This window comes from Schistocerca serialis, chromosome 5 (assembly GCF_023864345.2).
Source record: "Schistocerca serialis cubense isolate TAMUIC-IGC-003099 chromosome 5, iqSchSeri2.2, whole genome shotgun sequence".
Classification (NCBI taxonomy): domain Eukaryota; kingdom Metazoa; phylum Arthropoda; class Insecta; order Orthoptera; family Acrididae; genus Schistocerca; species Schistocerca serialis.
The window spans coordinates 29,220,772-29,233,281 of record NC_064642.1 but is presented as its reverse complement, the minus strand read 5'-3'; the positions used below and the strand labels follow the sequence as shown (position 1 = coordinate 29,233,281).

Genomic DNA, 12,510 nt, shown 5'->3' with positions numbered 1-12,510 from the left:
GGCAGAGGGCACTTTACGTGCCACTGTCATTACCTCCCCTTTCTGTTTCAGTCGCGTATGGTTCGCGGGAAGAACGACTGCCGGAAAGCCTCCATGCGCGCTCGAATCTCTCTAATTTTACATTTGTGATCTCCTCGGGAGGTATAAGTAGGGCGAAGCAGTATATTCGATACCTCATCCAGAAACGCACCCTCTCGAAACCTGGCGAGCAAGCTACACCGCGATGCAGAGCGCCTCTCTTGCAGAGTCTGCCACTTGAGTTTGCTAAACATCTCAGTAGCGCTATCGCGGTTACCAAATAACCCTGTGACGAAACGCGCCGCTCTTCTTTGGATCTTCTCTATCTCCTCCGTCAACCTGATCTGGTACGGATCCCACACTGATGAGCAATACTCAAGTACAGGTCGAACGAGTGTTTTGTAAACCACCTCCTTTGTTGATGGACTACATTTTCTAAGGACTCTCCCAATTAATCTCAACCTGGTACCCGCCTTACCAACAATTAATTTTATATGATCATTCCACTTCAAATCGTTCCGCACGCATACTCCCAGATATTTCACAGAAGTAACTGCTACCAGTGTTTGTTCCGCTATCATACAATCATACAATAAAGGATCCTTCTTTCTATGTATTCGCAATACATTACATTTGTCTATGTTAAGGGTCAGTTGCCACTCCCTGCACCAAGTGCCTATCCCTTGCAGATCTTCCTGCATTTCGCTGCAGTTTTCTAATGCTGCAACTTCTCTGTATACTACAGCATGATCCGCGAAAAGCCGCATGGAACTTCCGACACTATCTACTAGGTCATTTATATATATTGTGAAAAGCAATGGTCCCATAACACTCCCCTGTGGCACGCCAGGGGTTACATTAAAGTCTGTAGACGTCTCTCCATTGATAACAACATGCTGTGTTCTGTTTGCTAAAAACTCTTCAATCCAGCCACACAGCTGGTCTGATATTCCGTAGGCTCTTACTTTGTTTATCAGGCGACAGTGCGGAAATGTATCGAACGCACTGCGGAGGTCAAGGGAAATGGCATCTACCTGGGAGCCTGTATCTAATATTTTCTGGGTCTCATGAACAAATAAAGCGAGTTGGGTCACGATCGCTGTTTCCGGAATCCATGTTGATTCCTACATAGTAGATTCTGGGTTTCCAAAAACGACATGATACTCGAGCAAAACACATGTTCTAAAATTCTACAACAGATCGACGTAAGAGATATAGGTCTATAGTTTTGCGCATCTGCTCGACGACCCTTCTTGAAGACTGGGACTGTCTGTGCTGTTTTCCAATCATTTGGAACCTTCTGTTCCTCTAGAGACTTGCGGTACACGGCTGTTAGAAGGGGGGCGTGATAACGAAGGTATCGGGATTCATCAGATCACGCAACGCTCTGGCACTTTGCCAACGTCCAGTGCCGATGGTCACGTGCCCATTTAAGTCGTAGCTGCTGATGTCGTTGTATTAACATTGGCACATGCATAGGCCATCGGCTGCACTGTGTGTTCAGACAAATTGAAGCCTGATGTTAGTTGCGCCACAGTTCTCCACCTGTCCTCTTTTACCAGCCTGCCCAGCCTACGACGTCCGACATCTGGTAAGAGGGGTGGCCGCCCAAACCCACGACGTTTGGATGTGGTTTCAGCTTGGTTTCACCACCTGCTGAAGACACTCACCACAACACTTCTCGAACACGAGACAAGTCGTGCGGTTTCCGAAATGCTTGTACCGAGCCCCAGGACCATTACAATCAAACTCAGATAGATCGCGCGTTCCCCATTCTACACACGGACAGCACGCTCTCTGATATTACATGCACCATGCGTGTGTCTGACTAGCTTTCATTCCTCGTTAAGTGACGCTGCTATCACCTGGACAGCTTCATATCGATAGTAGATCGGCGGTTATAATGTTCTGGCTGATCAGTGTATATACTCTATGCTTCGGGCGCCCTTTCCATAACTGTCTTCATGTTTGTTTTATTCGTGTAGTTCTCCTTTCTATTCCTTCTACCATCTCATCCTACAAGGGAACCTCCCCATCGCACCCCCCTCAGATTTATTTATAAGTTGGCACAGTGAATAGGCCTTGAAAAACTGAACACAGATTAATCGAGAAAGCAGGAAGAAGTTGTGTGGAACTATGAAAAAATAAGCAAAATATACAAACTGAGTAGTCCATGCGAAAGATAGGCAACATCAAGGATAATACGAGCACAGGAATGCCGTGGTCCCATGGTCAGCGGGCACGGTAGCTCTGAGGGTTAGTTGCCCTCTGTAATAAAAAAACTGAGTAAATTGATCAACAACGAACTTAAACGCATGTCTTACGACGGCCGCCCCGAGCAGATGCAACGATCAAAAGCGAACAAAGTGAGACTTAACAAAAAAAAAAAAAAAAAAAAAAAAAAAAAAAAAAAAAAATTAATTAATTAATTAAATAAAATAAAAAAAATGGTTAGCGTGAGCAACTGCAGAACGAGAGGTCCTTGGTTCAAGTCTTCCCTCAAGTGAAAAGTTTAATTTTTTATTTTCAGACAATTATCAAAGTTCAGGCACTCATACATAATCAACTTCGCTATCCAAAATTCCAGGACATGTTCAGTTTTGCTTGGACATATGCAGGATTTGACGGTCTACACACGGAAAAATTTGAAAACGTTAGAAACAAATGTTTTGACAGAGCACAGGGAAAACTGTGCTACTGTGAAACTGTTGCATTCATTATTTGCAGTTTATGTGACAAACTCTTATGTTTTCATCACTTTTTTGGGAGTGATTATCACATCCACAAGCAAACCTAAATCGGGCAAGGTAGAAGAGTCTTTTTACCCATTCGCCAAGTGTACAAGTTAGGTGGGTCGACAACATATTCCTGTCATGTGACGCACATGCCGTCACCAGTGTCGTATAGAATATGTCAGACGTGTTTTCCTGTGGAGGAATCGGTTGACCTATGACCTTGCGATCAAATGTTTTCGGTTCCCATTGGAGAGGCAGTCCTTTCGTCTACTAATCGCACGGTTTTGCGGTGCGGTCGCAAAAAACAGACACCAAACTTATTACAGTGAACAGAGAAGCCAATGAACGGACGGACAGATCATAAATTTGCGAAAATAAAGAAAGTAAAATTTTCACTTGAGGGAAACTTGAACGAAGGACCTCTAGTTCCCCAGCAGCTCACGCTAACCACGGGACCACGGCGCTCCTGAACTCACACTGTCCTTGATGTTGCATATCTTGCATAAGGACTACTCAGTTTGTATATTTTGCTTATTTTTTTCATAGTTCCACACAACTTCTTCCTGTTTTCTCGATTGATCTGTGTTCAGTTTTTCAAGGCCTATCCACTGTGCCAACTTATAACTATATCTGAGGGGGGTGCGATGGGGAGGATCCCTTGTTAGTATCTGAGCTCTTGAGATTATATTGCTCTATTTCTGCAAGCACGTTAACATTGTTAGTGGCGCATTACGCACTAAAGCGCAACTCACGTCTTTGAAGAACGTGGAAGAAACAACAAAGTCCGAATGTCGAACTTCAACAAAGTATTAGGAAAACCAGTCGTCGTCATGAGCCTGTACAGATCGGGCGTGGCGTTGACAATAGTGCAAGAACGTTTAGGTGGCAGGGCGTTGGTTTCCATGCCTCATCACAGATGTGGGTGTCGGGGACTTTCCCTCTCTGTAAAACAGAATAGGCGGCGGCGTGTGGCAGTTCTGCAGACAGAGTACAATACTGGGGGGAGGCACAAGTGTTTTGGAGGACACCGTTGAGCGCACAGTGTTCAACGTAGGGCACCGATATTGGATGACTGATCAATAGGAACGAGTCACACGGTCAAATCAATCACGATTCTGTTTACAACAGCTCAATGGTCGTGTCTGTACACATCGTAATTAACATGAACAGATGTTCGAAACGTGCACATGCCATGGACACAGGCCCGTGAGGGCAGTACTACGTTATGCAGGATATCCACTTGGGCCTCCATGAGGCCTATGGCAGTAATTTTAGTCACTGTGACAGCTGTGGATTACAAGCGATTTATTAGTGACCACCTGCAATCCCTTAAATTTGATGTCGTCCACAACGGCAGTGGCATCTTCCAGCAGGCTAATTATCCATGCCGCAGGCCAGAAACGTGTTATGGTGGTTTGAGGCGCATGGTAGTGCACTCATGTTGCTGCGCCGGCCACCAAATTCGGCTGGTCTGAGCGCGACGGAGCACATCTGAGATGGTATCGGGTGAAGCTCCGCACCCTTCAACCAGTGGCCCACTAGTTGACTGACCTGTGTCTAGACATCTTGAACCACATACCTTAGAGGAACCTATCAGGAGGTCTTATCGTAACCATGCCACGCAGAATCGCCGCTGTTTTGCATTTCAAAGTTGAACCAACACATATTAACCAGGTGGTAATAATGTTTTGTTCACCGGTGCATCATTTCCATTCCTAATGCGTTAAACCTTACTAGTTAATCATCTGGCTGTGCAACTGGAATTTTGTTTAGTTTTGTTCACAGGACGAAAGATTACTTCTGATTCACATGTACAACGCACGCTACGGCTCACTTGTAGCGTATTTGTTGATGGGTACTGAAGAATGGTCCGCAAATACGATAGTGGTGGTGATCTTGTTGACTCGCAACGTTTCTGCCTCTTTGGCTGCTACTTCTGCGAGCTCGTTGTTATCGATTCTGATCGCTCCCAGCTTGCAATAGAATGAAACAGCGCAACAAACTAAACTGTTTTATAAGTTACATAGTGTCGTACACGGTGTGGAAAAAGGGGAAGTGTCCTATCATGTATAAACCATGTCCGCAGTATTTCTGGATGTCTGACTTGCTCTAATAGCACAGGTAATTTGTCTAGCAGAAGCTGTTGTTAAAAACAGCACAGCACTTGTCATTTTGCCATTAAACGTATAGAGCTACAAGTCTGTCACCAACAATTTCTGGCCACGCATGACACTAAAGCCAACGTGATGCCTTGGTAACATGATGAACAGAGGATTTCCATCTGTCCACATGTACATATTGTCGTAATTTACAGTGCAACTGTACGGCCATCCTGATTTAGGTTTTCCGTGATTTCCCTAAATCGCTCCTGGCAAATGCCGGGATGGTTCCTTTGAAAGGGCACGGCCGACTTCCTTCCCCGTCCTTCCTTAATCCGATGGGACCAATGACCTCGCTGTCTGGTCTCCTCCCCCAAACAACCCTTTACAGTGCAACTCTGCGTGAATCGCGCCTCATCCGTAAATGATTTACGTGCTGTGAAGTGAGGATCTTCACGTTCGGTCTTACAATCCGTTGGCAGAACTCTAACCACACAAGGTGAGCTGGCCGGAGTGGCCGAGCGGTCCTAGGCGCTTCAGTCTGGATCCGCGTGACCGCTACGGTCGCAAGTTCGAATCCTGCCTCAGGCATGGATGTGTGTGATGTCCTTAGGTTAGTTAGGTTTAAGTAGTCCTAAGTTCTAGGGGACTGATGACCTCAGCGCCGGCCGAAGTGGCCGTGCGGTTAAAGGTGCTGCAGTCTGGAACCGCAAGACCGTTACGGTCGCAGGTTCGAATCCTGCCTCGGGCATGGATGTTTGTGATGTTCTTAGGTTAGTTAGGTTTAACTAGTTCTAAGTTCTAGGAGACTAATGACCTCAGCAGTTGAGTCCCATAGTGCTCAGAGCCATTTGAACCATTTGATGACCTCAGCTGTTAAGTGCCATAGTGCTCAGAGCCATTTGAATCATTTGAACACAAGGTAATCTTCTGATCTGAGCTTGGAACTAGCGCAGAACTGACGACGCAAATGCACGATTTGTGCATTCATTACCTGCAGCTCTTCGCACATTCGTTTCAAGGTCATCTTCCACCCGTCGCAGCTCTCACCCCTCTACATCCGACACGAGAACTCGTTGCTGATGTGCAGAATGGTGGGTGACAGGTTCGTCTCCCACCGGCCTGGAGTTTCATTGACTGGAGTAGAATTGTCCTCAGTGACGAGTCCTGCTTCGAACCGAGCTCGGATAACCAGCGCCCCGAGCAGTGGTTGGATACCAACCTGACTGCCGCCTCCGAAACAGCCCAACAACCAGGAGTCATGGGCTGGGGTGCTATTTCTGTTCATAGCAGGACCCCTTTGGTTGTTATGCCCGGCATCCCTACAGCACAGCAGTACATCGGCCATATTCTACAAACCGTTCTGTTGCCGTTCTTGGCAAGCCATTTGGGGTTACCTTTCAGCAAGTTAGTGCCCGCCCACAGACGGCGAGAGTTTAGACTGTGTCCTCGTGCCTGCAAACCCCAATGTTGGCCAGCAAGGTCGCCAGGTGTCTCCCAAATTGAGAACGCTTCCAGTTTTATCGGCAGGACCTTCCAGCCATCTCGAGATTTTGACGATCGAACGCGCCAATTGGACAGAATCCGACACGATATCCCCCAGGAGCACATCCAGCAACTCTATGAATCAGAGCCAAGCTGCAAAGCTGCTTGCGGAAGGGCCAGAGGTGAACCAAGGCATTAGTGTCTTGCTCCATTTCTCTTGAGTACATCGTCAAGTTTCTCTGAAACTGCAATCATGTGTTCGTCTGTACACGTAATTCACATCTCGCAGTTTCCGTCGCATTCAGATAATTCCTTGGTGGTGCATCGTTTTTATGTTCAAATGACTCTGAGCACCATGGGACTTAACTTCGGAGGTCATCAGTCCCCTAGAGCTTAGAACTACTTACATCTAACCAACCTAAAGACATCACACACAACCATGCCAGAGGCAGGATTCGAATTTGTGACCGTAGCGGTCTCGCGGTTCCAGAGCCTAGAACCGCTCGGCCACCCCAGCCGGCCGTTTTTATGTGTGTATTGTGACACAGAACAGCAAAATAACTACACAGCCTGACCAGTTAGCTTCCTCTACAGTGAGTTGGTGATGATGATGATGATGATGACGATGATGTTTGGTTTGTGAGGCGCTCAACTGCGCGGTTATCAGCGCCCGTGCAAATTCCCAACCTTTGCTCAGTCCAATCTCACCGCTTGCGTGAATGAGGATGAAATGTTGAGGACAACACCCAGTCATCTCGAGGCAGGTGAAAACCCCTGACCCCGCCGGGAATCGAACCCGGGACCCCGTGCTCGGGAAGCGAGAGCGCGACCGCTAGACCACGAGCTGCGGACCTACTGTGAGCTGGGTTTACGGCCACGCAATACCGACCTGCTCGAGTGGGACGGCTCCGATCTTGCTGACCATCTGCTGCCACGCGGGCCGCACCTTCTGGCGGTAGGAATCGTAGTAGTCGACCAGGCTGAAGTTGGCCTGCGGCGTCTTCCTGCCCTGGCCCTTGGCCTTCTTCTGGTCCTGCGGCGCCGGCAGGAACACCTTGCGGCCCAGCGCCTCCGCCTGCTTGTGCTTCAGCTGCAGCAGCATCCCGCGCCACGCCGCTGCACCGCCGCCGTCCACCTGCAGGCAAACGGGACCCGCTGTCAGGGCGTTCATTCGCTGCCACCGTCACAACATTGCCGTAAACGCACACGCTTATTTCCTGTTCCGTGGGCTGCGTAGTGGGTTGGGGGTTTCGTTACACTAGATGTTGAGCGTCAGTGACAGAGGGGAGCGTAGGACATTATTTTCTACATCTACATACATAATCCGCGACCCGCCATACGGTGCGTGGCGAAGGCTACCTCGTACCACAACTAGCATCTTCTCTCCCTGTTCCACTCCCAAACACAACGAGGGAAAAATGACTGCCTATATGCCTCTGTACCAGCCCTAATTTCTCTTATCTTTGTGGTGAGTAAAATTGTACTGCAGTCAGCCTCAAATGCTGGTTCTCTAAATTTCCTCAGTAGCGATTCACGAAAAGAACGCCTCCTTTCCTCTACAGACTCCCACCCGAGTTCCTGATGCATTTTCGTAACACTCGCGTGAAGATCAAACCTACCACTAACAAATCTAGCAGCCCGCCTCTGAATTGCTTCTATGTCCTCCCTCAATCCCACCTGATAGGGATCACAAACGCTCGAGCAGTACTCAAGAACAGGTCGTACAGTAGAGCGTCGATTATCCGAATTAATTGGGGGACATGGGTGTTCGGAAAACTGGTTTGTTCGGGTAATCGAACTGTACATATTTATTTGTCAAAAAGAAGTACTATACAGTAAATTTATTCATAAAAACGGGCATCTCTTTTAGTATTACAAAGTAACATACAAAGGCAACTTCAGTAGGAATATATAGTATGTGGCACAGTTTATTAAACAAAAATATATACATATTACATACGCATTTTGCATGAACAATACACACAGTACACAAAATTAAAATTAGATAAAGTGGTTGCAGATTCACCTTCTTCTAACCTTTTAATAATCTCGTACTTGACCCTCATATAAAGGACAATACGTTTACGTTTAAGCATTTTGTATCTCTTCTTCACGCAGCAGCACACGAGTGGTTGTAACAGAGAACAGAAGGTGACTGTTTGCACCGTCAGAAGCTCTTCTTGGGGGCGCGCAATCCTTCAAACTGCGCGGAGCTGGCGCAGTTGTTGCTGTGTACAGCTTTGATACTGCCGCTACTTCTACTGCCAGTGCCAAGCCGACAGAAGTGTGCTGATTGTTGAAACACAGAGATTGGCGACTTGGCCGGTCAGCAGCGCCTTGTGAAAGCCCCATTAGAAGCAATGTTCCGCCAGCGGTGGCCGAGTGCGGCGACTACTGTGGGAAACTTGGTTTGGGAGTGAGGGGGATGATGGACGGTAGGGTGGGAGAGTAAAAGGTGCGAGCGAGCACACAGTTCGGTTAAACGGTAGTTCGGTTGACCGACGTTCGGATAATCGACACTCTACTGTATTAGTGTTTTGTCAGCGGTCTCCTTCACAGATGAACCACATCTTCCCAAAATTCTACCAATGAACCGAAGACGACTATCCGCCTTCCCCACAACTGCCATTACATGCTTGACCCACATCATATCGCTCTGCAATGTTAGGCCCAAATATTTAATCGACGTGACTGTGTCAAGCGCTACACTACTAATGGACTATTCAAATATTACGGGATTCTTTTTCCTATTCATCTGCATTAATTTACATTTATCTGTATTTAGAGTTAGCTGCCATTCTTTACACCAATCACAAATCCAAGTCATCTTGTATCCTCCTACAGTCACTCAATGAAGACACCTTCCCGTACACCACAGCATCATCAGCAAACAGCCGCACATTGCTATCCACCCTATCCAAAAGATCATTTATGTAGATAGAAAACAACAGCGGACCTACCACACTTCCCTGGGGCACTCCAAATGTTACCATCACTTCCGATGAACACTCACCATCGAGGGCAACGTACTGGGTTCTATTACTTAAGATGTCTCCGAGTCACTCACATACTTGGAAACCAATCGCATATGCTCGTACCTTCGTTAGGAGTCTGTAGTGGGGCACCGAGTCAAACGCTTTCCGGAAGTCAAGGAATATGGCATCCGTCTGATACCCTTCATCCATGGTTTGTCAGGAATGGCGTGAGGGAAAGCGATACTTTGGGGCGGTGGAATGCGTTCTGTCCTTGGTTCAATGGGTGAGGTGTGAGTGAAACATTGGTGAGTCCACTATGTCATGTATTGACACATACGACCCTTGAACAAACAGAGTAATACATTGTGTTTTAACCCGCTCAATTCCTCACGGCAGCAGTACGGCACGGAGTCATAGCCTGCAGATTCCAGTGACCGCTGTTGCGACGACGGCTCCTATTGCAGGTGAAACGTCCCCATTTGAAAAATTATAAATGACTGTGCTGATAAACCTCTTACGTTATTTGATTTTCAAACAGCTGAGCAAAACTGAACGTACTCAGACATTCACTAAACTGACACACAATATTTCTTAGCGCAACGCAATCTGACCTTCAATAATCCCTACAAAAGAATGGCCCTGACTAACAATAACCTATACCTTTCATGAATCACTTACCTCACAAAAATCTTCGTTACTCGAACTACAGCAATACAGCGAGCGCCAATACTGCCAGCTAAATGAAAGATTCTACATCTACATCTACATGACTACTCTTCAATTCACATTTAAGTGCTTGGCAGAGGGTTCATCGAACCACAATCATACTATCTCTCTACCATTCCATTCCCGAACAGCGCGCGAGAAAAACGAACACCTAAACCTTTCTGTTCGAACTCTGATTCCTCTTATTTTATTTTGGTGATCATTAATACCTATGTAGGTTGGGCTCAACAAAATATTTTCGCATTCGGAAGAGAAAGTTGGTGACTGAAATTTCGTAAATAGATCTCGCCACGACGAAAACGTCTTTGCTTTAATGACTTCCATCCCAATTCGCGTATCATATCTGCCACACTCTCTCCCCTATTACGTGATAATACAAAACGAGCTGCCCTTTTTTGCACCCAATCGATGTCCTCCGTCAATCCCGCCTGGTAAGGATCCCACACCGCGCAGCAATATTCTAACAGAGGACGAACGAGTGTAGTGTAAGCTGTCCCCTTAGTGGACTTGTTGCATCTTCTAAGTGTCCTGCCAATGAAACGCAACCTTTGACTCGCCTTCCCCACAATATTATCTATGTGGTCTTCCCAACTGAAGTTGGTCGTAATTTTAACACCCAGGTACTTAGTTGAATTGACAGCCTTGAGAATTGTACTATTTATCGAGTAATCGAATTCCAACGGATTTATTTTGGAACTCATGTGGATCACCTCACACAACCTAAGAGAACTGCTCAGATTGTCACCGAGGTCATTTATATAGATCAGGAACAGCAGAGGTCCCAGGACGCTTCCCTGGGGAACACCTGATATCACTTCAGTTTTACTCGATGATTTGCCGTCTATTACTACGAACTGCGACCTTCCTGACAGGAAATCACGAATCCAGTCGCACAACTGAGACGATACCCCATAGGCCCGCAGCTTGATTAGAAGTCGCTTGTGAGGAACGGTGTCAAAAGCTTTCCGGAAAACTAGAAATACGGAATCAACTTGAGATCCCCTGTCGATAGCGGCCATTACTTCGCGCGAATAAAGAGCTAGCTGCGTTGCACAAGAACGATGTTTTCTGAAACCATGCTGATTACGTATCAATAGATCGTTCCCTTCGAGGTGATTCATAATGTTTGAATACAGTATATGCCCCAAAACCCTACTGCAAACTGACGTCAATGATATAGGTCTGTAGTTCGATGGATTAGTCCTACTACCCTTCTTAAACACTGGTGCGACATGCGCAATTTTCCAATCTGTAGGTACAGATCTATCGGTGAGCGAGCGGTTGTATATGAGTGCTAAGTAGGGAGCTATTGTATCAGCGTAATCTGAAAGGAACCTAATCGGTATACAATCTGGACCTGAAGACTTGCCCGTATCAAGCGATTTGAGCTGCTTCGCAACCCCTAAGGTATCTACTTCTAAGAAACTCATGCTAGCAGCTGTTCGTGTTTCAAATTCTGGAATATTCCATTCGTCCTCCCTAGTGAAGGAATTTCGGAAAACTGCGTTCAATAACTCCGCTTTAGCGGCACGGTCGTCGGTAACAGTACCATCGGAACTGGGGAGCGAAGGTATTGACTGCGTCTTACCGCTTGTGTACTTTACATACGACCAGAATTTCTTCGGATTTTCTACCAAATTTCGAGACAATGTTTCGTTGTGGAACCTATTAAAGGCATCTCGCATTGAAGTCCGTGCCAAATTTCGCGCGTCTGTAAATTTTAGCCAATCTTCGGGATTTCGTGTTCTTCTGAACTTCGCATGCTTTCTTCGTTGCCTCTGCAACAGCGTTCGGACCTGTTTTGTGTACCATGGGGGATCAGTTCCATCTCTTACCAATTTATGAGGTATGAATCTCTCAATAGCTGCTGCTACTATATCTTTGAATTTGAGCCACATCTCTTCTACATTTGCATAGTCAGTTAGGAAGGAATGGAGATTGTCTCTTAGGAAGGCTTCTAGTGACACTTTATCCGCTTTTTTAAATAAAGTTATTCTGCGTTTGTTTCTAGTGGATTTGGAAGAAACAGTATTGAGCCTAGCTACAACGGCCTTGTGATCACTAATCCCTGTATCAGTCATGATGCTCTCTATCAGCTCTGGATTGTTTGTGGCTAAGAGGTCAAGTGTGTTTTCGCAACCACTTACAATTCGCGTGGGTTCGTGGACTAACTGCTCGAAATAATTTTCGGAGAAAGCATTTAGGACAATCTCGGAAGATGTTTTCTGCCTACCACCGGTTTTCAACAAGTATTTTTGCCAACATATCGAGTGAAGGTTGAAGTCCCCACCAACTATAACCGTATGAGTGGGGTATTTATTTGTTACGAGACTCAAATTTTCTTTGAACTTTTCAGCAACTATACTCCTGGAAATGGAAAAAAGAACACATTGGCACCGGTGTGTCAGACCCACCATACTTGCTCCGGACACTGCGAGAGGGCTGTACAAGCAACGATCACACGCACGCCAC

At 46.5% G+C, this 12,510-nt stretch overlaps 1 protein-coding gene across 1 annotated transcript in view; it reads right to left on the bottom strand.

Moving 5' to 3' along the window:
* LOC126481724 (uncharacterized) overlaps positions 1-12,510 on the bottom strand; it is a 414,263-nt gene that overhangs the window by 326,783 nt on the left and 74,970 nt on the right. Inside the window, exon 4 of the mRNA XM_050105677.1 lies at positions 7,227-7,472. Within this exon, the coding sequence (XP_049961634.1) occupies positions 7,227-7,472 (246 nt within the window). The remainder of the gene's footprint in view (positions 1-7,226; positions 7,473-12,510) is intronic.